Genomic DNA, 27,109 nt, shown 5'->3' with positions numbered 1-27,109 from the left:
TTAAATACAGATAAGTTAAACGACACTTACTCCTTGGAAGGTAAGTTATGACCAACCTACATAACATATTCAAAAGCAGAGACATTACTTCGCCAACAAAGGTCCATCTAGTCAAGGCTATGGTTTTTCCAGTGGTCATGTATGGATGCGAGAGTAGGACTGTGAAGAAAGCTGAGCGCCAAAGAACTGATGTTTTTGAACTATGGTGTTGGAGAAGACTCTTGAGAGTCCCTTGGACTGCAAGGAGATCCAACCAGTCCATTCTGAAGATCAGCCCTGGGATTTCTTTGGAAGGAATGATGCTAAAGCTGAAACTCCAGTACTTTGGCCACCTCATGCGAAGAGTTGACTCATTGGAAAAGACTCTGATGCTGGGAGGGATTGGGGGCAGGAGGAGAAGGGGACGACAGAGGATGAGATGGCTGGATGGCATCACTGACTCGATGGACGTGAGTGTGAGTGAACTCCGGGAGTTGGTGATGGACAAGGAGGCCTGGCGTGCTGCGAATTCAGGGGGTCACAAAGAGTCGGACACAACTGAGCGACTGAACTGAAGTGAACTAGTTTAAGAGTACGAAAACCAGAGATAGTGTGCTTTTAATTTTTTCTCCCCTCTTTAAACCAGAATCTTGCTTTGTAGCACCTTCACTTTTGGCTTTCTGATCTGGACAGTAACTGCTCCTTACCTACAAGCTACTGCCTTACCTCTTTTCTACAAGCGTTCTTTTGAAAATCAATCGTGCTTGCATTCCCCATCATCATGCATCATATTTTACTTACAGTAAATTCAATCTCTAGATCAAATACATTGTGCACAAATCTAAAAGGCCAAAAGTAAATTTTCTGTAAACTTACTATTTTTATCCTTTTATGGATAATTAGTGAAATAATCATTTTATCTAGAACCAGTATGGAATGAACATACTTTAAAACATTTCTTCAAACTGAGTCCCAAGAGTACAGAAAAGGTATAAAAACCATGCAAGGCAACATACAATATTTCTAGTTTATATATCCTGAACAGAAATTATAGTCAGGGACAAATGAAGGGAGAAGGGAAAAAAATGTTTTAACTTTAATAGCCTAAACATACAGTGTAGTTTCAGAAAGTACAGGGTAAACTAACAACTGATCTTTGAACCTCCATAGTCTCCAAAAATGGAAAGATTTCTGGGTGATGAGAATATTGCTTTGAAACAGCAATTTCTCAAGTACATTTTCTCCATGTGTTTTATTTTAAATATGCTCACGATTTGTTGCAGGACTTTACTACAAATGAAAATGTTTACTTGATATTTACCAAAATATTTATCAAATATTTGTCAGATATATTTACTGAATATTTACGTAAGTGTTTCAGGTATTTAATAAAAGTAATCACTGGCAACACTACTCTAGTTCATGGTCTGTAACCTTTATTTTTATTATTATTTTGTCTCAGTTTTTTTAAATGTTCAAGAATCATTTTGTCAAACTGGAAGGAAGAGCTCAAAGGAAAGAAGATGCAAGGGCTCTAACGGAAAACAGAAATGCAGTCAGAATACAAAATATTAACTATCAAGAAAAGACTGTATGGGAAAACTGGCATGTATTACTTTTGAAATTTTGCTCCTGAAGAATTCTAATCCCGATACCAAAATTTGATGGTGGCAAATTGAAGTATATAACAATCCTGAGGGACTAAATCTAGACATTCCTGTTCTGAGGCATCTACCAGCTCCTAGACCATTTACTGAATTGCTATCTTGCCCTGAACTTCATGTACATTATGCACATTATCTTCATATACATTATCTCAGTTAAAGCTCATAAATACACAATTGATATGCATTATTAGATTTGCTTTATACAGATACAAAAACTGGGGCCCAAAGAAGGTTACCTACTTGCCGGAGGTAAACAGTAAGTCAACTGATCCAAGCTGTACCAAAACTCTGGCCTGATTCCAAAACATGACGACTTCTCTACGCAGCCTTTCCTTTCCTAAAACACCACCAACCACTGCCTCCTGAGCACCCATTTTGTATACATTACCTCCTGAAATTCTTACAACTCCATGTGAGGTGGGCATTATCATCTTTATTATAAAGATTAGGAAAACTAAGACCTAAAGAAGTTAGGTAGCTAGCTAGGATTTACTTTCTGGTTCATTGCTGTAAAGGCCATAAACTCTTTTCAATATATCATGCTGCTTTCCAGTTCTGAAACTGAATAAACGCATTAACACAAGATGATCCCTTCCTTTACAGGAAAGAAGTATTCTATTTGGGATGAAGATCTAGTCAGACAGAATCTCTTGTTACCATGGCAACTTTCCTCTTCCTCTCTTCACAGGCCCCCTCATTTCTCTCAGCAAAATGACCAACAACTTCTCAAGGATTATCATCAATTACTCCACTACCTCCCCTGTCAAACACATAACAGGAAATGCTTAAAGATAGCAGAAGGAAATCTTCCCCCCAGAAAAAGTCCTCAGGACCACTCTGAACTTTGTATGATAACCTTACTCCAAGGACCAAATTAGGTTTGGTATATTTTTAAAATAAAAAAATGAAATGTTTCCCACTGTCACTTCCATCTTGTGCCATTATCAACCTGGTGAATGACAGGCATTTCTAGGTCTTCTACTTCATCTATAAAATCAACAGCATTATCTTGCATTTTAGAGCTCTAAGTTATCTGATACACATCCTCTCTTCCTCTGCCTCACTGGGGAAGAAGCTGGAAAGTATGGGGTGGGTAGGTAGGGTCGGGGAACGTAGATAAAACTCCACAGTAATTAAAGCAAAATAACCATTATTAGCTTGTAATGTATACACAAAGATCTACTCATAGGCACACAAAGTCCAATCTGAAACAAGCAACAAAAAACAATCCAGAGTTTGTGCTTTGCCAATTCCAAAAGAATCATCTATTTTTAGCTTACATCCACTCAAGAGATGGCCTAGACTGGTCTGCAATAGCCAGCTTAACTGCTGAACAGTCAACTTGGCTCACCAATGAATCTCTAAGGCAAGACAAATCTTCGGTCCTTAAGAGTAGTAACCTTTGGCTTGACTGCATCCATAAATTGAATATAAGAAAAGAAAGCTAGAAAGATTTTCAGTTTGCCAAGAAAGTAGCATTTCAAATATACACATTTATTTCAGTATCTCATTTCTTCCGGTATCAAAAGAAAGGTCGGCCAAGACTCAAAAGTCTGGACATCCTTACATTCCAATCTTAATTCTCCAAGTCTAACTGAGTCACTTTATAGCAGGGGGCTGTGAGAAGGAGCAAAGGGGGCAAGATTAAAATTAATTAATTTTAATCACTTGTCTAGATTAATTAAAAATTAATTAATCTAAAATCACTTGCAAAACAACCTTAAATAACAATGAATTTAGGGCTGTGAACAAAGGTAAGAATTTCAATAAATTCTGGATTTGAGAAAAGGTATAAAACTTTATATTTCACTTTTAAAATTATCTATAAACTAGAGCATTATCAATAAATATATGCAGTTCAGTAGATCACCTCGGAGAAGGCAATGGCACCCCACTCCAGTACTCTTGCCTGGCAAATCCCATGGACGGAGGAGCCTGGTGGGCTGCAGTCCATGGGGTCGCTAAGAGTCCGACACAACTGAGTGACTTCACTTTCACTTTTCACTTTCATGCATTGGAGAAGGAAATGGCAACCCACTCCAGTGCTCTTGCCTGGAGAATCCCAGGGATGGGGGAGCCTGGTGGGCTGCCCTCTATGGGGTTGCACAGAGATGGACACGACTGAGGCGACTTAGCAGCAGCAGATCACCTAAACTTAAATGTGAGAACCAGCCAAACAATGTTTTCTCAAACCAATCTAGGGAGCTTTGCCTACTATTCTGGATGCTGCCTTCGGTCAGACACAAAGGAAATAACACTAGACAAAGCGGCAGCGTAAGTTCAAGTCCCAACTCTGACATTAATAACTGAGTATGCCACCAAAGCTCGTAGCTCACGGGATACCCAACATCAGGGAGGTGTTTCCAGAAGCAGAGGGTATACCAGAGAGGCTGCTGGAGAGCTGACTGACAGCAAGAGAGCCTTTGAGGTCTCTAAGGACAGGGAGGTGGAGTAAAAGAGCTACAGAAAGAACATTCAGCAAAGCTTTTTAGAAGAAAGTGAAACAAGAAGATACTGACCAGCTTTTTCTAATAAAAAAGACAGAAATAACTTTTTCTTAGAGAAAACTTTCTTACTAGTTAGGAAAGAAACTTTAAAACCTTTATTCAAATAAACATTAAACACTTAAGTCTATTACTATATGGGTCAGAAGACATTCGTGGTACCAGGAACACAAAACTTGTCTCTCTCATCTAGTACAGAAATACAAACAGCAAACTAAGGGACAAGAACAGGGAGAAGGGCCCTCAGGGGGAGAGAAGTAAAGTAAAGTCGCTCAGTTGTGTCCGAATCTTTGCGACCTGTGGACTGTAGCCCACCAAGCTCTTCTGTCCATGGGATTCTCCAGGCAAGAATACTAGAGTGGGTTGCCATTTCCTTCTCCAGGAGGAGAGAAGTGCAGCTCAAAGCAGAGATGACGCCTAAAAGGTCATGAGGTCAAGGCAAAGGAAGAGTCTATTAGGAAGATAAAAGGGTGAAAGCACCGACGATGGCAGACCACTAAGAATCTAGATGAGGGGCACCAGACTGTGAAAGACCTTAAGCTATACTGAAGAGTCTTTCAAGGAAGGTGATCCTGGAGGTGGTGCAAAGGGGAGAGGCCAGCAGAGGTCAGAAAGAAGGTCAGCATCTGAGGCCTGAGGCAAGGAATGGCTGAAAAGAGAGAGCAGTGCAATAAAGTCGCAGGGGAGCAGACACGACCTAGTGACTAAATGGATGTAAACTGTGAGGTAAATGAGATATAGTAATGCTGAGGCTTTTAAGTCTACAGAAAGTTACAAACATTCCCTTTTAAAAATTAAAATTAGCAGAGTGACAAAATAATAGCAGAGAACCAAAAGAGCCTTTCCTAGTCACAGTGGGGCCCAGAGTTGTAGAGCCTGGCAGTTAAGAAGTAACATGAGCAAGAAGTCTAGCAGAGGTGACAGTGGCTCCAGCAGCTGCTAAAAGAAAAGCTTGAAATTTACATACACACATAAGCAAAACATCACCATTTGCTAGAGTAACATTAGGGGTAAGGGACTTCCTTCTATCCTTGTAGAGGCCTCTCAAAATTTCCTGTTGTCTTCTGCTTTCTTTCAAAGATATTTACAATGCACTTACAAACTTACAGAGAGATAAGGTAATTTTTATCCATAACTCCAAAAGCCCTAAGGGCAACCATAAACAAAAGGATTACTTACTCTTTCCCTTCCCCTACAAATACTTTTCAAATCCTAAAAGATGATGCTGTTAAAGTACTGCACTCAATATGCCAGCAAATTTGGAAAACTCAGCAGTGGCCACAGGACTGGAAAAGGTCAGTTTTCATTCCAATCTCAAAGAAAGGCAGGGCCAAAGAATGTTCAAACTACTGCACTCAATTCACATGCTAGCAAAGGAATGCTCAAAATTCTCCAAGCTAGGCTTCAACAGTACGTGAACCAAGAACTTCCAGATATTCAAGCTGGATTTAGAAAAGGAAGAGGAACCAGAGATCAAATTGCCAACAACCGCTGGATCATTGAAAAAGCAAGAGAATTCCAGGAAAACATTTACTTCTGCTTCATTGACTACCCTAAAGCCTTTGACTGTGTGGATCTCAATAAACTGTGGAAAATTTTGAAACAGATGGGAATATCAGACCACCTGACCTGCCTCCTGAGAAACCTGTATGCAGAACAAGAAACAACAGAACCGGACATGGAACAGACTGGTTCAAACTTGGGAAAGGAGTACATCAAGGCTGTATATTGTTACCCTGCTTATTTAACTTATATGCAGAGTTCATCATCTGAAATGCTGGGCTGGATGAAGCACAAGCTGGAATCAAAATTGCTGGGAGAAATATCAATAACCTCAGAAATATAGATGACACCACCTTTATGGCAGAAAGTGAAGAGGAACTAAAGAGCCTCTTGAAGGTGAAAGAGAGTGAAAAAGTTGGCTTAAAACTCAACATTCAAAAAACGAAGATCATGGCATCTAATGTCAAACTTCATGGCAAATAATGGGGAAACAATGGAAACAGTGACAGACTTTATTTTCTTGGGCTCCAAAATCACTACAGATGGTGACTGAGACATGAAATTAAAAGATGCTTACTCCTTGGAAGATAAGCTATGACAAATCTAGGCAGCATATTAAAAAGCAGAGATACCACTTTGCCAACAAAGGTCCGTATATAGTCAAAGCTATGGTTTTTCCAATAGTCATGTATAGAGTTGGACTATAAAGAAAGCTGAGCACTGAAGAATTGATGCTTTTGAACTGTGGTGTTGGAGAAGACTCTTGAGAGTCCCTTGGACAGCAAGGAGATCCAACCAGTCCATTCTGAAGGAGATCAGTCCTGGGTGTTCACTGGAAGGACTGATGCTGAAGCTCCAAAACTTTGGCCACCTGATGCAAAGAACTGACTCATCAGAAAAGACCCCGATGCTGTGAAAGATTGAAGGCAGAAGGGGAAGAGGACAACAGAGGATGAGATGGTTGGATGGCATCACTGATTCGACAGACTTGAGTTTGAGCAAGCTCTGGGAGTTGGAAATGGACAGGGAGTCTGGTGTGCTGCAGTCCATGGCGTCACAAAGACTCAGACATGACTGAGCAACTGAATTGAACAGTATGGATGAGAGTTGGACCATAAACAAGGCTGAGTGCCTAAGAATTGATGCTTCTGAACTGTGGTGTCGGAGAAGACTCTTGAGAGTCCTTTGGACTGCAAGGAGATCAAACTAGTCAATCCTAAAGAAAATCAATCCTGAATATTCATTGGAAGGACTGATGCTGAACCTGAAGCTCCAATACTTTGGCCACCTGATTTGAAGAGCTGACTCATTGGAAAAGACCCCGATGCTGGGAAAGATTGAAGGCAGGAGAAGGGGAAGACAGAGGATGAGATGGTTGGATGGCATCACTGACTCAATGGACATGAGCTTGAGCAAGCTCCAGAAGATGGTGAAGGACAGGGAAGCCTAGCATGCTGCAGTCCACAGGTTTGCAGAGAGTCTGACATGTGACGTGACTGAGCAACTAACCAACAACAACAACAAATACATTTTACAAGACAGAAAAGTGAAGCACAGATTGGCCATATAACCTATCTACCAGCACAGTGAGAAAAAATTTAACAAATAATGAGTTTGGTATAGGGTAGGTTAAATTTGACATTTCAGTAGATTTTAGGTAGTGATATAAAGCAGGCAGCTGGATATATGTGTCTGTAGCTCAGAAAGGAGAACTGGAGGTATATGTTCAAAAGTCTGCTCACAGATGGTACTCAACACCATAGAAACATGAGAAATGAAACGTGAGAGATGAAATCATCTTCAGAGAGAGAACACCAAGAAAAGCACAGACCTTGGACAGAGACTCTGAGGAAGGGTCAGCATATGGATAAAGAAGAAATCAAAAAAGAAACTGAGACAGATCACTTTCACTTCTCTATCTTCTAACTTTTTCACTAACCAAAGAAACCTTCTGTATTAAGCCTATCTATTTCAGAGCCAGATATTTTGAATACTGAATACATTAACTATAAATTTTACTAGTGTTGAGAGGTGGCCAGTTAGTGACAACAATCTTTCACTTGCCTTGGACTGTCAGGAGAAAAGGGACTCCATATGAGTGAAATCTGCTGATGAGAAGCATTTCCAGATAAGGGAAACTTTCCCTTTATGTGAATGGTTTGTAGCTCAAACGCCTTCTAGAATCAGGTAGTTGAGTGTGAAGTACTATGTCACACAACAGTAAATCAGGACAAGCATTAGAGTACTAGACAGCAAAAGTCTGAATTCTGTCTGTGTGTCCTAGTTCTATTTGTTCTGTTTCAAAGCAAAGGTTGGCACTCTTAATCTCTTTCCTTCTTGGTTGCTTGTATGTTGAAGTCAGTGGAGAAAGAAATGAGTACAAACTCAATTATTAAATGCATGCGACCTGACTCAGGACACCTACTACCAAAAAATACTCAAAATTGTCAGATAATACATGAGCACAGTTGATGGAGCTGCAAAATATGGCTTTGAGAGGACCTCTTTGATTTAACTGAGGTATGACACTGTTAAACCATAACATACTGGTTTCTTATATATGAAGTGGGAATAGAACCATCTATAGTATACATCTGTAAGGATTTCTTGAAGAATTAATAGTGAATATGAAAATGTGCTATAAAACAAAAGGCATTTAATATTACTTCTTCCATGCTCTGGCTTGAGCAGATATTAAAGAAGAGTACAAGTATAATTTAAAATAATCATTCTTGGTTTTCTTAAGAGAAGATAACTAGGCAAACCAATTGCCTTGTGCAATGTTCCAAGACTCCAAATTTCTTAACTTTATAAACACTGAAAGTTTACAAGAATCCTATCTGGACTCTTAGATAAATCACTTCACTATTTCAGGCACTGGCTTTTCTCATGCAGAAAATAACGGTGGAGGATAAACTGGATCTCTAATTTCCCTTCTTGCTATGATAATTTTCATCATTACATTCAGCCATATAAGCCTGGTCAAAAAAATGAGTTAAATGCTTTTGATTAGTTAATAAAAACAAATTCTTATAACTGAGCCACATCATTCATAAGTACACTTCTACCTTTATCATCTCAACTATGATACATTAAAGTTAGAGAGAAAATAATAAGCCTATGACTTGGAATAAAATGAGACATGACAGTAGATCTTCAGGCTCTTCATATGAGCTCTTGTTGTCTATGTGCTTCTCAAAGCATGAGGCTATCATTGAGCTAAATGTTATTCTAGTGTTTAAATTGAAATACATTATTCTGTACAACATGCACTTAAATGCAAAAAGTGCAAGAAAAGAAACACTGATGTGCTGTATGACTAGAAAAAGACTGCTATGGGCTGTGTTAGGCTTACTGGGGGACATGATGTCAGTCACTCTACAATTTCACATTTGTAGATATAGAGGTTTTAAGTTACATGCATATAAGGAGCAATGCTACTGAATGATGCCATGGGAATTTAAAAGTTTAGAATTACAAAAAGCACCAAATCACATCAGGTAACTAGAGCGAGCCTCATCTTTAGAAAAAGTCAACTTCTGTGGATCCCCTTTTAAAACATTAAATTTGAAGAATTTCTTGGAAAACACTTGATTTGCATTCACCTGAAAATATTTCTACAGATACTTCATAGCATCTAGTCCTAAGAATCAGAAAGCCTTTAATGTTCTCCACAAAAATCTGTGATTCCATTAAACAATCAGGTGGGTGAACAGCAGGGAAGTTTTACTACTATGAAAATCAGTTCCACCTTTGCCATCAGTCATTAAATACTTTATAGTAACTCTGAGAAACAAGGGATAATAACTGTTTAACGTCAGGAGACCGTGAAATAGGGGCCACATTGCCACAGGGAACATAGCTGACCTCAGGGCAGCAACAGCAGCAGAAGCTCCTTGGGGGCACATGACCGTGGAGGAACAGAGCGAGAATGAACTGGACACTGCACAGCTCATTATACCCAAACACAAATTCTTGATTTGTTCACTTTGAAATAAATACTTGCATCTACAGTGAAACAGAAGTATACCAAGGTACCACTGTAGCAATGAATCCATCAATACACTCTCTTCCTTCATCTACAAAAGCCCAGAAAAAATTGACAGTCCTAAACTAAAGAGAAAATCACACATAACAGACCAAAGTGTTGAACTGCATCATAGGCAGCCAAGGATTCCGCTAGAGAAGTCTTTCATTTATCCAAACACAGACTGTCAAATTATAAAAGCAAACATTTAATCTCTTAAGAAAATGACTGAGCTCAGCAACAAAATAAAAAAACTTTCTCCCACAATTCTGTATTTAATTCCATCAGACTTCCTTTTCCATAAATGAGTATAATTTTTTTTCATAAGTGAGTATAATTTTGTATGTGAGTATAATTTTGTAAGTATAATTTTGTAAACTTTCTTCAGCCTTGCATTAAACAAAGGCTCTTCCTGCAAACTGCAAGATAATCCTGCAAAGGATTATCTTGACCCCTAAAATAAAATACCCTTTTTCATTCAGAATTCAGGGGGTACTATCACAATCAATACAAAACTGTTGAGGGGCAAAAAGGGGGTACTATCACAATCAATACAAAACTGTTGAGGGGCAAAAAGGCTTGTTGAAGAGGACAAGAACAGATTCTGGAGGAGGGAAGGGAGTGCCTGGTAGCATGTAGGGATTCCCAGACCAGGGACTGAACCCATGCCCACTGCAGTGCAAGTATAGTTTTAAACCACTGGACCGCTATAGAAGTCTTTGGATTTCGTTTAAATTCTGGCTAAAACAAGGCCAAGAACAATCTGAGAATAATCTGTGTATGTGTGTATGTGCTAGATACCTTAAACCATAAAATCAGATGGAACACAGACTTGTACTAACGTAACACTGTTACGTTAGTACAACATTAAAAAGAGGATTTAAAATTTAGTTAAGTGGTGCAATGGCAAATAATTAAGTGATATTTTTTTGCCCTTAAAAGAGAAAGAGGCACTAGAAACACCTTTGCTAAGTCGCGTCAGTCGTGTCCGACTCTGTGCCACCCCATACATGGCAGCCCACCAGGCTCCCCCGTCCCTGGGATTCTCCAGGCAAGAACACTGGAGTGGGTTGCCATTTCCTTCTCCAATGCAGGAAAGTGAAAAGTGAAAGTGAAGTCGCTCAGTCGTGTCCAACTCTTAGCGACCCCATGGACTGCAGCCTACCAGGCTCCTCCATCCATGGGATTTGCCAGGCAAGAGTACTGGAGTGGGGTGCCATTGCCTTCTCCAAGAAACACCTTTATCAAACAACAAATAACTAGTGAATGCCTTTGTATTATCAATTTGAGTTCAAGAAAAGGAAATAAATTCTTTTACCCATACACTGTAATATTGTCAGGATAAAAAGCAAAATAACAAGAAAATGGAAAGGGATAGAGCGGAGGTCAGGAAAGAAAAATAATAAAGCAAATAATAATCTTTTCTAAATGAAAAAAGAAAGGTTAAGACAACAGAGTTCACTGGCATTTCCATCTGAAAATATTATTCAGTGGTTATAAATTTTAAGTTAAAATTAAATAAAATTTAAAATTTATTCTTTGGTCATGAGAGCAACTTATCAAATGCTCAGTAAGGCATAACCACATTATAGAACCTTCTACCACTACAGAAAGTCCATTGTACAGGCCTGGCTTGGTGTATTTTAGATAAATTATAGAAGTGAAGTTTTATATATACACCATACAAAGACTTCTGTCACAAACTGTTGACAGAAAATTTTGAGGCAAACATTTTATATTTTAATATTTCATATTCATGATTATTGGGTATCCTGCAATCATGATTAACCATATATAACACAGAAAAAATACTGAAAGTCCAACAGGCAAACTATCTGTCTTTAGAGCATATCTACCCATCCAAACAAATACGGAATTACCTCCTTTTACAGCCTTGAAGAAAAATGTATTTCATAGCCTTTAAAAAAAAAGCAGAGTGTGAGTGTGCTTTTATTTTTTTAGGTCATTTATTAAGAAATTTTAAAAACTGAGGTATAGTTGATTTGCATTGTTCTGTTAGTTTCTACTGCACAGCAAAGTGATTCAGTTATATATATATTTATATATAAACATATATATACTTTTATATACATATATATATACTTTAGATGCTTTTTCAGTTTCTCTACCTTTATAATTTATTGCAAAATATTGAATATAGTTTCCTGTGCTATACAGTAGGACCTCATTGCTTATTTTATTTTTTAATTAATTTATTTTAATTGGAGGATAATTACAACATTGTGATGGTTTTTGCCATACGTTGACAGGAATCAGCCACAGGTACACATGCGTGATTATGCTTTAAAAAAAAACTATTTATTTATTTGGCTGCACTGAGTCTTAGTTGTAGCATCTAGTTCCCTGAGTGTGTGTGTGCTAAGTCACTTCAGTCATGTCCGACTCTTTGCAACCCTATAGACTATAGCCCTCCCGGCTCCTCTGTCCATGGAATTCTCCAGGCAAGAATACTGGAGTGGGCTGCCATTTCCTACTCCACTAAGTTCCCTGAACAGGGATCAAACTGGGGCCCCTGCATTGGGAGTGCAAATTCTTAGCCACTGGACCACCAGGAACTCCTGACTGCCTCTCTTGGTAATTCTCCCAGCATCAAGGAATTCATCTGCCCTCTCTCACTCAAATGGAAAACACTGCTATAATTTTTTTACCCATTTCCAGAACAAATGAATTATCAACTCTACAGGACATGCTACAACCTTCAAGCCTAGAAGATAAAATGTGTTTCTTTGAACTTCCTTAAAAAACCCTACTTTTAGCCTTATGCAGCATGCATCTGTTCTCAACATGGGCAGAACATCTCTGTTACTGAAACTTTTCCATGATTCTTGTAAACTATAGCATAAAAGTCAAAACCCTTACTGCTACATAGAAGAGTCCTTTCCATCAGGGTACAACATCTCTCTCTCACCTATTTTCCCATCCTTTCTTCTACCTCATTCCAAGCCATGTGCAAATATTTAGAACTCCCAGATGGTCCCACAACATTTCATTTCACTCTGACTTCTCCCATGCTACTTCTAGGCTAAACTAAGGATTTGGACTCCTGTACAAAGCATACTCCTTACCCTTACTCCTCCCCAAAGATTCAAATTCCACCAAGAAAAGTGCATTTTGTCTAAGGGAAGATCTTGAATAAAAAGATGATTAAATTATGCAATCGTCAGTGAAGACTTACTGCACATCAACAAGGCCCTGGTTTAACAAGGAAGGTTAGAGAATCTTAATTCCTATACATTTTTTAAAAAAATAGAGAGAGAAAAACCAACCATCTGTGTTGAAGGTTATCTGTCTGGAGCGAGAAGTTTGGATCATTTAACTTCCTGAAATCTCTTACAAAGTTAAGATTCATTAGCATGAATACTAAGTACACTCAAGGAATTTAATAAATGCCTAAGTTTTTTGGGGAACTCCAAAATCACTGCAGAAGGTGATTGCAGCCATAAAATTAAAAGACGCTTACTCCTTGGAAGGAAAGTTATGGCCAACCTAGATAGCATATTCAAAAACAGAGACATTACTTTGCCAACAAAGGTCCATCTAGTCAAGGCTATGGTTTTTCCAGTGGTCATGTATGGATGTGAGAGTTGAACTGTGAAGAGGGCTGAATGCCGAAGAATTGATGCTTTTGAACTGTGGTGTTGGAGAAGACTCTTGAGAGTCCCTTGGACTGCAAGGAGATCCAACCAGTCCATTCTAAAGGAGATCAGTCCTGGGTGTTCTTTGGAAGGAATGATGTTGAAGCTGAAACTCCAGTACTTTGGCCACCTCATGCAAAGAGTTGACTCATTGGAAAAGACTCTGATGCTGGGAGGGATTGGGGGCAGGAGGAGAAGGGAACAACAGAGGATGAGATGGCTGGATGGCATCACTGACTTGATGGACGTGAGTTTGAGTGAACTCCGGGAGTTGGTGATGGACAGGGAGGCCTGGCATGCTGCGATTCATGAGGTCGCAAAGAGTCGGACACGACTGAGCGACTGAACTGAAATGAAGTGAATACAACAATCTACTGAGTCTTGTATCTTGTTAAAGTCGATCATACAGACTTCACTTCACTATCACTCACAAACACCAGAAGAAACACCAAAGGTACCACAACAATATTTGACTTTACTAGAAGGAAGAGACAAGGAGCAAAGAGACTAGTAAGTAGACACTGCCTAGCATATTGCCTAAAGTCATCTATAAAACACTCAAAAAGAGACTAATACAAAAATCCCAAATGAGGGTGTAAGCAAAAAAGTTTGTCATAACATAAGAAAAACTGCATATGTTAAGTGTAAAATGTTAATTCCTAAATAATTTGTCAGTATAACAGTGGTTTTTCTTGTTGGTGATGTTATTAACATACATCTGCTTGAATTTTATAGATATACATTATGCTGAAACAAAAGTTAACCTCAAAAACATTAATAATAATAACCGACCTTTAATGATAAAAGCACAGTACTTTGTTTTCTTTTTAATCTGAATATTCTAAAATGAGTAAGTGTATCTTCTGAGATATGTGGGAAAGATTGTTAGATGATAATAATCATAATTAAGGCTTGATTCTCCTGCATAAATTAGTATATTTTTCTTTATAGGTAATAAGAGCAATGTTATGTTTTTTCCTTTAGTTTGCCTGTTAGAAAACATAAGGCCAAATCTGTTAGTCACCTTCAGAAGTTGCACAGCAAAACGCCACATATCTGCGTGTGTATCTGAATCTCCTCCCTTGTAACTTTCTATCCTGACATGTATTTTCTCTGACCCTTTTCTATTGCATTGTAGGTATTCTGCATGTGTGCGTGCTAAGTCGCTTCAGTTGTGGCCGACTCTTTAAGACCCATGGACTGTCACACGCCAGGAGTCCTCTGAGACCCTCTGTTCATAGGATTCTCCAGGCAAGAATACTAGAGTAGGTTGCCTTTTCCTCCTCCAGAGGATCTTCCCAATCCAGGGATCAAACACCCTTCTCTTATGTCTAACTAGCTTTAAAATGCTTTTTGTGGGGAGAGATGGAAGCAAAGAGGAAAAAGGAGGAAAGGATGAAGTGACAGTCATTCAAACAGAACACTGTTCTACCTCTGTAATTTTCAGATTACTTATTATAGTTTAAGTTCCATCAGAGAAATGCATCTCTTTTGGAGGTCATTTCTACTCTATATCAGTTAATATCTCATGGAATTTGAGGTATCTTATTAGCATGTGGTTATTGGAGGAGAGGTCATCAGTATTTCTGCGTATTTGAAATGTCAAGAAAACCTATAAATATATCCCTTAACAAGACAATTGTTTGACTTATATTCTATAGATAATGCTTAGTACTCATATGATTTGAAATTCCTTGAAAATAAATCTGCACAGGTCTATGGCTCACAAATTGTAAATCCATGTGCTACAGTACAGTAGAAAAAATGTTTACCATGAACTGAATTTAGAAAACAGATAGTTTCTTAAAAAAAATAAATAAATAAAGACTGATACAAGTTTCTGCTTTGTTTTCTAATCCGCACTCTCAATTAAAATAAGAGACACCTTACATGAAAACCAAATTTTCAACTTTTCCTGAAAATCACAGAAACTCACACAACTTGGTCTGTGTTTTAACATGGCAGCAATCAGCAACAGCTGATCAGTGCCATCTCTTTAGATGGGGCTGTGGTTGTCAATTTGCTAAAGTCCCCACCAGGCCCTCATAGCTCCTTTACAGTGGCCTTCAGTAGACAATTGTGTTTGCAACCCTTCACCACAGCTATAGTCTTACTATACATTCCCTAAAAATGCAACTATTGATTATTTATAATCCTTTCAAAGAGTGCTAATGGCCTCCCACCATAGAGTCATTCATGATGCAGTAACTCAGCATTGCACACCCAACAACCAGGGTATGTTGGCGTAAGCCACCCACCAAAATCTCTTCTGCTTTTGTGTTGCCACTGCTGCTCCCTGGTCTCCCAATAACTGACTGGCTAGCACATGGCAGCTGCTGATCCATGTTGGCTGGATGACCTGATGATGATGATGATGATGTTGTTCAGTTGCTCAGTCGTATCCAACTCTTTGTGACCCCATGGACTGCAGCACCTCAGGCTTCCTTGTTCTTCAGTATCTCCTGGAGTTTGCTCAAACTCATGTTCATTGAGTCAATGATGCCATCTAACCATCTCATCCTCTGTTGCCCCCTTCTCCTCCTGCCCTCAATCGTTCCCAGCATCAGGTTCTATTCCAAGAACTGAGAATGGATGCATGACAAATGTAATCTATACCAAAGTTAGTCTTAATTTCTTCCAACTAGTGGCACATTAATTTCTGCCTCAAAGGGAATCTGCAATATGATTGCTTAGAATTACTTTTTATTATTGTCATTGCAGCTCACATTAGTTAAAAACTTCCCTGAACTACCATTTTGGGGGAGGAGTTCCCAAAGTGACGAGGAAGTGCCACTGCTGGTACATAAAATGATGAGATGACACTTTGGACTAGGTATTGAATCACATACTGAGAAAATGACCCCTCTCCCAAGGTTCTTTAAATTTATCAGAATATATCAAAGAGCAAGCCTCACTTTGGTACTCACACATATTTAAGCTCTTTTATGACACCGCCAATTTAATTTCCCTTGTAAACAGAAAGAGCATATGGCTCAGGCCTGAAGGCTTTATCAGACAACAGAATCTAGACAGAATTTAACAGCAATTGTTTTTAAAAGCAATTGATACTGGTTCACCCATTGTGGGAGGGGTACAAAGATTCCCTTTTAAAGAAAATTAGCATTTAAAAAGGATTATAAAATTTTGTGTTTTTATGTTATGTATTTTATCACCGTAAACCACTAAAAAAAAACAAAAAAACAAGATGTTAACAGCAGAAGGTGAAGTGTAAACCATGACAAAAAGCACTAGGGTGATATTTGAAATACTAACATTTGGAAATAAAAGGCTATATGGCTTGATGTTACCAGTACAGAACCAAGTGGAACATGTTCAGGTTTACTTTAATTTCTATTTTGCATTAAAACAAATGTAAATATATATAATAATAAACTGTATTTTTTTGGTGATAGAAAAAGCTAAGATTTGTAACTCTGACATTAAGAGTTAAATTAGCTTATGCTATGCTAAGTCACTTCAGTCGTGTCCGACTCTGTGCGACCCCATAGATGGCAGCCCACCAGGCTCCCCCGTCCCTGGGATTCTCCAGGCAAGAACACTGGAGTGGGCTGCCATTTCCTTCTCCAATACATGAAAGTGAAAAGTGAAAGTGAAGTTGCTCAGTCGTGTCTGACGCTTAGCAACCCCATGGACTGAAGCCTAACAGGCTCCTCCGTCCATGGGATTTTCCAAGCAAGAGTACTGGAGTGGGGTGCCATTGCCTTCACAAGGAAATCCACTGCAGTATTCTTGCCTGGAGAATCCCATGGATAGAGAAGCCTGGCGGGTTACAGTCCATGAGGTTGCAAAGAGTCAGACATGACTGAAGCAACTTAACACACACATATACTTGATCATATGATTTTATATATATATTAATAACTTCAGATATGCAGATGACACCACCCTTATGGCAGAAAGTGAAGAGGAACTAAAAAGCCTCTTGATGAAAGTGAAAGTGGAGAGTGAAAAAGTTGGCTTAAAGCTCAACATTCAGAAAACGAAGATCATGGCATCCAGTCCCATCACTTCATGGGAAATAGATGGGGAAACAGTGGAAACACTGTCAGACTTTATTTTGGGGGGCTCCAAAATCACTGCAGATGGTGACTGCAGCCATGAAATTAAAAGACGCTTACTCCTTGGAAGAAAAGTTATGACCAACCTAGATAGCATATTGAAAAGCAGAGACATTACTTTGCCAACAAAGGTCCGTCTAGTCAGGGCTATGGTTTTTCCAGTGGTCATGTATGGATGTGAGAGTTGGACTGTGAAGAAGGCTGAGCACCGAAGAATTGATGCTTTTGAACTGTGGTTTTGGAGAGGACTCTTGAGAGTCCCTTGGACTGCAAGGAGATCCAACCAGTCCATTCTGAAGGAGATCAGCCCTGGGATTTCTTTGGAAGGAATGATGCTAAAGCTGAAACTCCAGTACTTTGGCCACCTCATGTGAAGAGTTGACTCATTGGAGAAGACTCTGATGCTGGGAGGGATTGGGGGCAGGAGGAGAAGGGGATGGCAGAAGATGAGATGGCTGGATGGCATCACTGACTGGATGCACGTGAGTCTGAGTGAACTCCAGGAGTTCGTGATGGACAGGGAGGCCTGGCGTGCTGCAATTCATGGGGTCGCAAAGAGTAGGACACAACTGAGTGACTGAACTGATATATATATATATATATATACATACACACACACACACATATATATATATATAATTGACTTAATCTATGCCAATACCATAGAAATTGGTAACTCCCTACACCAAAAAAAAAAAAAAAAAACCTTCGCACAAAGTTCATAATTTATAAGCTGAAAATGATGACATAAAAAATATTTTGTGATGAGAGCACTTCTGCATTTGAGATCATAATTTGGGGCTAATAGTAAGTAAACCAAATGTCACTGACAATCCCAGTTGGCAAACAGCATCTGTGACAAATTCTACAACGGAAAGATGCACGGTTCTGTAATGGCTTATAATAGGCATACTTTGACCGAGACAGGGTTTCCTTGAGATGATAGGGTTAGGAGGTGCAAAATAGCAAGGCAGGAGGAACATGCCCAAAGTGGAGGAGTCTGAGGCTAGGCTGAAGAGTACCAGTGCTCAATGGTTCACCTTTAGGCCAAGAACAACAGGAAGACAGCAGAAGAGTCTGTAAAGTGGAGTTACCTACCTGAGAAGATCTGCATTCTGGAAGGTTTGAAATGGCTGTAATATGGCAACCTTCTCAAGAGGCATCAGAATACAGAATCAAAGTTTAAATAGGTAACAAATGAAAAAAATAATTTAGGAACAACTACACTTAGACCAAAACATATAAAAAATGTCATAATTTCTTCATCAGACCTATGGGGCCTACCTCCATCAAGGGTTTTAAAGTAGCAGGGACTAAAACTCTAAGGAGGGGTTCTCAGGGCTGGGGTGGCTGAGTGTCAAAACTGTGGGGCTCTGCTCACTTTCCTGCTTCCCTGTTCACACTTTTCTTTTTTTATGTTTTTCATGAAAGGTTTCAAATAAGGTTCAGCTGACGAAAAAATTTTGTTACTAAAACCAAATCTGAAAACTGATATTAATACCTATGGTCTCTAACACCCAGGTAAAAGACTAGAAGTCATGAGTGGGAGAGCAGTACCTCATATGGCTATATCCTCTGGTTCATGTTTGGTCTAAACTTCTCATTCTGATCTTCTTCCTAAGTATCTTTGCTGGTGGTTTAGCCACTCAGTCGTGTCTGACTCTTTGCAACTCCATGGACTGTAGTCCACCAGGCTCCTCTACCAATGGGATTTTCCAGGCAAGAATACTGGAGTGGGTGGCCATTTCCTTCTCCAGGGAATCTTCCCAACCCAGGGATCAAACCCAGGTCTCCTGCATTACAGTCAGATTCTTTACCAACTGAGCCACCTTAGGAACTCAGAAATAGTCCCCTATCTGCCTCTAGTCCTCTTCAAAAAGGTTCAAACTCTAGGTCACCCTGGCACATCCACCAGAATGGTAAAAGAAATAGGAAGTAAGGAGAGAAAGGGAAAGGGAAGGGAAGAGAGAAAGAATATACAGAAGCCAGCTGGCAAAGACCTGGAGCACAGCTGGTGGGAGTGCAGATTGGCACATTTGCTTCGGAAAGTTGGCAATATCCACCAAAGTTCAGCAACTGCACTCCTAGGAATACACGCAACAGAAATGCTATGCAAAGGTTCATTCACCAAAAGACATGTATACAAATGCTCACAGCAGCACTAATTCTAATAACTATCAACTGCAAACATTCCACAAGCTCATCAATAGAACAGATTATTTATCTACTGTTAGGTATATTCATATGTTGAATACTGTACAGCAATGAGACTGCATCAATTACAATTACACAGGAAAACACATACAAATCTCACATAGGTAACACTGGGAGAAGACACACCAAAAGAGTATGCAGAGTGTGTGTGTGTGTGTGTATACATACATACATATATTACTCAAAAAGAGATGAAACAACTGACTAGTCATGCACAGAAACAATGGCAACTTCTACCTTAATACTAAAGCCCAAAATTAATCACAGACTTAAATATTAAGAGCTGAAAATTTCTATATGCAAATCTAGAAGAAAACCTTAGTGACCATGGACTTGGCCAAGATTTAGATACAACACATAAACTACACAAGAAAGAAAAAAAATCGAACTGAATTTGATAATGATCTGTACACTTTCCCATATACAACTACAATTTAAATATTACTAAATAATAAATAAAAGCAGAAGCAAGCATAAAGACAGAATAGACAAAAGACAACCCAGTAAGCCACAGTTATCTCAACACTCAAGAAAAATGTTTCAAATGCTCCTATCCTGCAAATACAGAAACAAAGCCAAGAATGTCAGAGTGACAGGTGCGAAGGGGAAAAATAGTGATCACTGAGGCCCACTACCCTCTGTATTGGAATGGGAAGGGGATAGGTTCAACGAAGAGAGAATCTTATAAAATTTGGCTCTCCTCTCACAACTACTTCACCACAGCAACATGGAGAAAAATAAACTCAACATCAGAGCAAATAAAAGACCCCTTGATCCTGGATCATTTTCCACTGAACATCCTTTACTTTCTTCTCTCTTCATATGGTGAGATCCTTATTTATTCTTTCCCTTCCATTCTCCTGATTCTTCCAGACTTCTCTTTTTGCTTTCTGCAACCACGCATTATTATCATATGCCCTTTTTCTCTTCACTGAATAGGCTCCAAAGTAAGAAGAGGAACTAAAATATATACACAAAAATAGCACAAATTCGCAACTTCTCTGGTGGCCCAGTGCTTTAGACTTCACACTCCCATTGCAGCAGGTACGGGTCCCATCCCTGGTTAGGGAATTAAGATCCCACATGCCATACAGCACAGGTTCCATATGTATTTCAAATGCCCTTATATGAATGGAGGAGCAACACACCAATCTCCACCACTTCTTACCAACTCTGTCTACATAGCATTGGTAGAATATAGGCCACAGCATAATTATTTTTATGATACTTTCTCCCTCTCCCTTTCTCTCTTCTTTATTTTTTTTTTAAATTTTATTTTTAAATTTTACAATATTGTATTAGTTTTGCCAAATATCGAAATGAATCCGCCACAGGTATACTTGTGTTCCCCATCCTGAACCCTCCCCCCTCCTCCCTCCCCATACCCTCCCTCTTCACTCTTCTTTAAAAGGTAGCTAGCAACTTGCAATGGCAACCCACTCCAGTACTCTTGCCTGGAAAATCCCATGGACGGAAGGGCCTGGTAGGCTGTAGTCCATGGGGTCGCTAAGAGTCGGACACGACTGAGCGACTTCACTTTCACTTTTCACTTTCATGCATTGGAGAAGGAAATGGCAACCCACTCCAGTGTTCTTGCCTGGAGAATCCCAGGGACAAGGGAGCCTGGTGGGCTGCCGTCTGTGGGGTCGCACAGAGTCGGACACGACTGAAGCGACTTAGCAGCAGTAGCAGCAGCAGCAACTTGCCAAGTATGTGCTAGCTTTGTGGGATGCTAAAGATCTAGGATACTACTTATCTATTCCAATATAAAAACCCCTTTTGACAGCAAAAAAAGAAAAATAGTAAGAAACACATGCACAACAAGAAATGGTCCTTTCGGTATCCATTTCCTGAAAAGCAAATGGATTTCCTACAAGGCACTGATATTTACATTTCCTACACACTGACACACCTTTAATTTCTGAGTGACTGTGAACCTTATTAATCACATCATTCATTCACATATAACAGCAGATGTGGGCAATGTTTATGGCGGATGCGGATTCTCAGCTTCTCAAGCCCCTTATCTCTTACCTCCTCAACTCTTTCTGAACTCAGCCTAGATGGACTGGGGATCATAGCTCTCATTACTCTGGGCTCAACTCTTCTGTATTAAGTATGGTCTGAATTTGTTCATGAGCCCACTGAAGAAGCAGTAATAGAATGAAAAAATTTGTAGTAGAGCAAAGTGCTTTCTGTTCACTCAGGACCTTTCTGGGAATGATTTATCAGAGTCCTTCCAACAGCACCCCACTCCTTCACACACACATTTTCCTCACTTAGAACTAGTATCTGAAAATGTTTAATAAATGATCATCTACAAATGTTGAATAAATGATCATTATATTTTTTCCTAGGTATTATCATTATTACCATCCTCTTCTTCCCCACCAACTGTAACCCCATAAATTTCCACTTGCCTGGAGTGTTCTAGCTAGGAAAACACAAGAAGAAGCAAATATCTGAAAATTTAATTTTTGCATCAAATTAATACACGTTTTTTTTTAAAAATAGGAAGTAGTAGTAGATGAAGAAGTAAAATTGTGCCTGACCCTTGTCTCTATCATATTTAAGCTGAATACAATTCATCTATGCAACAGCAGCTCCATTAAAAGAAAAATACTCAGTGTAAGGTTTATTCCTAAAATCTGCAGAAGGGCACTCTTGCCACATATGTGTTCCTTTTAACTGGCAATAATTAGGATCATTTGGTTTTTTATTCATTCAATAGTGTTCTCCATCCTTAATTTTTTAAGTAGGTAAGCTAACTTTTTTTTTCTCTCTATCCAACATATAAAACCAAAAAATAAATTTTAACTTTTGTCACCCAACTGGTTTTTGTCCTATGAGTCAGCCATTCTGAAAAGAAGTGCTCCACACCTCCCCGGCCAAATGACATTGGATGGATCCCCCTCATTCTGTTTAAGGTGTTACAAATAAATAAATAAATTTCAAGATGTATCGAGATCTGTTAAGATTATTAGGAACATCACATCACTGTTTGTATACCTATTGTATTTTGTACTTAAAACATCATTCCTCCACTTGATTCTCCCAAACATTGAAAGAGCATGCTACACTGCAGACAGTAAACAAAAACCAATCGTAAGAAAAGATAACTCTCTTTAAAGAAAAAAGGTTTCTTCATTCTTTTTTTAACCAATAAATACATGGAAATACTGACCAGAGGTAAATTCCAAATATCTTTAAGACTCATGCCATGCTTCAAATAAATAATTTAAAATAAAACAGTCAAATATGTTAAAAATTTAGGTGATTAGAGAACAAGGAACTGCAGAGTGTAGTGGCAATGCTACAGGATACTATATTAAATTTGTAGGCCGAATATAGTATAATTAGGCCGTAATTTTTTTTTAAACTTCAGATTCTTGGTTTTCAAATTCTTCCAGATAAAACAAAACAAAACAAAACAAAACGAATGACTATTTATCATTGTATAACTTTTTAAATGAGGGGGGAAGAGTAATTTCTATTTTTAATATGCCTACATTAGTAAAACAACTTCTGTGTTAGCAAAGTGTTGGCTGATCCATAAACTACATTAATATCCATTAGGTCAGCATATCACAATTGCTAAATTTATGTATGAACAACCCCCAAAAGAATAATAAAGTAAGCAAGCTCTGGTAAAAATGTGTATAAAACTGTCATAAGCACAGTGGCTGATTTCTAAACTTTAAAATCATGTCTGCATTCATCCTCCCTTTCATCAGATTTAACCACAAGACCTTAGGTGAGACAGTAATAATAATTTTAAAATAAATAAATGTCTTTACCAAAATATTTTAGAATATTTCCTTATAAGAGTATATTTTAACCATAAAAGCCTCACCCATTCCAAACTTGTTTCTTGGTAATACTCATCCATTCTGTTCAACCTTCAATTTCTCAATAGAGAAAACATGATACTCAAAAAGCCAACATAATTACTGTTGTCATGCCATTAAGAATGCTCTTCCTAGTAACAAAACTCTTAACATTACAGTTGGCACCCAGTCCGATCACTATTTACACCACCATCCTCTCCCATTCCCATCACCACCATTTTACTGGCAGAATATTCACAAGGCTGAAGATTGTTTTTTATCTCAGCAAAAAAGAACGCTTAAAATGGGATAGCTAGGCACAAACGAGAAGTTAGAAGCTACATAAAAATAAACACAAATGTGTCTAAATTTTTCTATCTTCAACCTCTTAAAGAAAGCAGTAATATCTTCCTTATTTATAATTCCCTAAATTAAAGCCAGAGGCCTTTCACCCAATTATACTAATAAATCAATTTAATGTCATCATTTTGCCATCAGATCATGTCCTCCATACACTAGTGTACTATAATTAAATTCATTTTACCATGCTGGGTTCTTCACCTATTTTCTTTCTGGTGTTTTTCCTACATCATTCTTTATCTAGCAAATTATTTCTCCAAAATATCTTCCTAAATATTAAATATGAACAAAAAGACAACCCTGAAGAGTAACCAGGAAAGAGATAAATCAACACATCTTAAATATAAAAATATCAACATTAGGTATAAACTATTAGGTAACCAACAGAAAAGTAAGTACCAATTGTATGCCCAAGAACTTCAATTTAAAATATTATGTAGTATAAACCTTTGGTAAACAGAAGTGAACACACATTTACATATAAAAATAGGCAACTATAGTCTCATTTCTGACTTGAGAGAAATGTATCTTAATTCTATTCATTAAGTTAAACAGACATTTTATGGAAATATCTCCTTACAGGTATAATCATTTGACTGACAGATAAAATAATCTCTTTAAAAATACTTCTGAGTCATTTTGTCCTTACCTGCAGGCATGAACCATTACTGCATGCAGTGACTGTTCCATTTCCTAGCACAGACTTGAAGAAGCATCGTATCTCTCTTTCAGAATGTGACTAATATGTGGGTTTGCAATTCCTAAGCTATTTACAAATGGCACTCCCTTTCCACACAAGAAAATATTTATTACAACCAAAAGCTAAGTATTTTTAACCTAGACCTTACAAATAATATTGGAAATTTTGTGTAGCAAAATTTCCTCAAAACATAGGAAGAAAACCTAGTACTATTTCCTTAAAGAAAGCAAGATTTTTGTTTATTTTCTAGCTAAGTAAATTATTTTTTAAAGCCTTCAACAGCTGTCACACATAAGCCAGCGCTCTGCTGTGTTATGGTGTGCATGCTGCAGCTGATTAGGCTTCACTATTAAAAAAAAAAAAAATCAATTACCCCTTTTGTAAAAGCAGAACAGCTTACCCAATACACACCTTCAAAACAGCACAATGACCAGCATGCAGTACAATACGTTATATAGCAAACTTGACAAGAAAACAATATGCCCTGATTTGTTTCTTAGCAATGCTACACCATTAATTGTTCATGCAAGAGATGTAGCTGTACCTTTCTGAAGAGGACGACTTCTCAGAGTTAACTGACATCAGCAGCTCAATCTTCTGCTTGATTTCTGGAAAAATCAGAAAATATTCACAACCAAGATTGCCTGCCCTTGCTTTCAAGCCTTATATCAAGAGATTTTTCTTCTCTAATCCCTTTTGTTCAGAATGAGGCCACAAGATTCGCAGTACTTCTGTCAGGACTGGGATTCAATGGTGCTATAAAGGGAAAAAGCTCCAGAGGCATCAGGCCTTGCTAAACTATGCACATGACTGTTTATGAAAGCAGGAAGTACCATTTCTGCCAAGCAGAGGGGTGTTTTCTTTTTTAAGGTAGAACTAGCATGGCTCTCCAAGATGATTTTAAATGAGGCAAATTAAAATACAAACTAAAAATGCTAACAACTGGATTCAATTTACTAGATAATTTGAGAAGTTGGAATAATAAAGTTACAGACTGTAATGAACAGACAGGCAACCCTTGGCTACTTCTATTTCACCAGCCCTGAAAAATATGGCTCAGTGAATCATTTTTGTCACTTAAGAATGAAATATTAAACCAGAACCCAAATTTTTAATTAAAATATTTTAATCTTTGTTAAAATTTATTGATTGACTTTTAATTAAAGATACATTTAGTACCTACTCCCTAACTCTTTAGAAAAACACTTCTGTTTTACACCTTAATTTCCCCTCCTCCTTTGCAGTACAGCACAAGTGAACAGCAACACCCAGTTACCGAGCAGATAATATACTTGTCCTTTTAGGAGAGGACTGACAATGCTATCTGCAACAGAAATGTAAGCACCAATTCTATTTAATTAAAAGATCATTGCTCATATTGATTTGGAAAAACAGATCACAGACTAAAAGGGAAAGTCAGATAAAAATAAAAGAGGAAAAAGGGGGAAAACCTAACACATTTCCTTTAAAATACTAACCACTAACCCAAGAACATAATTTTATGTGAAAAAAAATTGACATGGTCCTATTACCCAGACTATTTCATATATATAAAGCTGATTTCCTATTTGTAAATGTTTTCCTATTCAAAATCTTAAAAATTCACATATCAAACATAAAACACAGTGCCACCGAAATCTACAGGCAGTCATGAAATTTCAAAGTAGACCTCAATAGTTTTCAGATTTTTTTAAAGGGTAAAACGATTTTTTTCTTTTTAAGAATCTTAATTCTAGAAATACAAGAAATATGAGATGTAAAGGAAAAAGGAAAATAAATAGTTGCATAAAATACAATGGATTTGTACAAAAATACCCTCTCAATGCTGCTAAAATAGTTTTTCCAAATTGAAGCTAACAGCTTCATCCAATGGGCATTATAAAGCTGGCGTGAATATCTGATGAGAGCATAAAATCTACCACAGGCTACAGCCAAACTACCACTGGGGAGAGCACACAGCACAGCGGTAAAACTGAAGATGATGATAATGAAACTTACCTTGAGGATTCTTACGTGGATTACAGAGCCTGGCACCTGGTGCCATAGTGAACGCTCAGTAACGCCCCGTTTAAAAAGACATTTAAGACTCAGGCTCCAGGCTCCACCGCCAAGCAGCCTTGGATCTGAAAGCGGACTCCTCCGTCATTTTTAATAGTGATACGACCTTGGGGAAATTACTTAAAACTCTCTAAGCCTCTATCTCCTCTCCTATAAAATGGGGATAATAATTCTATGTGAAGCGTTACTGTGAGGATTTAATGACAAAGCTCATGAAAGGCAAACAGTGCTGTACTCGGCACAAAGTAATAAGCCATTTCTGCCTATTGCTATTTACTAGGAAGTGCCCAGAAAAGGATGGGATCCTAAATAAATATTTGCTGAATAACATAATGAGATAGACTAGGTCTGTCCCACTTTAAAGAGCTTTTCTATAATTTTAATCCACCTTCTCTTTCTTATTGCCACCCATAACATACATCTTTCTATCACTGCAGTACTATTATAAGTGGAAATTAAATTTTAACCTGTATCTCTGCCTTCCTATATACCTAGAGAATTATTCTCAGTTTATCAACTAGCCACTGCAGGAATG

General features: G+C 38.2%; 1 protein-coding gene across 8 annotated transcripts in view; it reads right to left on the bottom strand.

The window, feature by feature from the left end:
- Positions 1-27,109, bottom strand: part of SRPK2 (SRSF protein kinase 2) — a 239,373-nt gene that overhangs the window by 117,244 nt on the left and 95,020 nt on the right. For 3 of the 8 annotated variants that reach the window (XM_070369650.1, XM_005901445.2, XM_070369655.1), the window contains exon 3: positions 25,061-25,124. The exons of the other annotated variants lie outside the window; for them this stretch is intronic. In XM_070369650.1, the coding sequence (XP_070225751.1) occupies positions 25,061-25,124 (64 nt within the window). The remainder of the gene's footprint in view (positions 1-25,060; positions 25,125-27,109) is intronic. 8 annotated transcript variants of the gene reach the window in all.

This window comes from Bos mutus, chromosome 4 (genome assembly GCF_027580195.1).
Source record: "Bos mutus isolate GX-2022 chromosome 4, NWIPB_WYAK_1.1, whole genome shotgun sequence".
Classification (NCBI taxonomy): domain Eukaryota; kingdom Metazoa; phylum Chordata; class Mammalia; order Artiodactyla; family Bovidae; genus Bos; species Bos mutus.
This window is presented reverse-complemented; position numbering and strand designations above follow the sequence as displayed.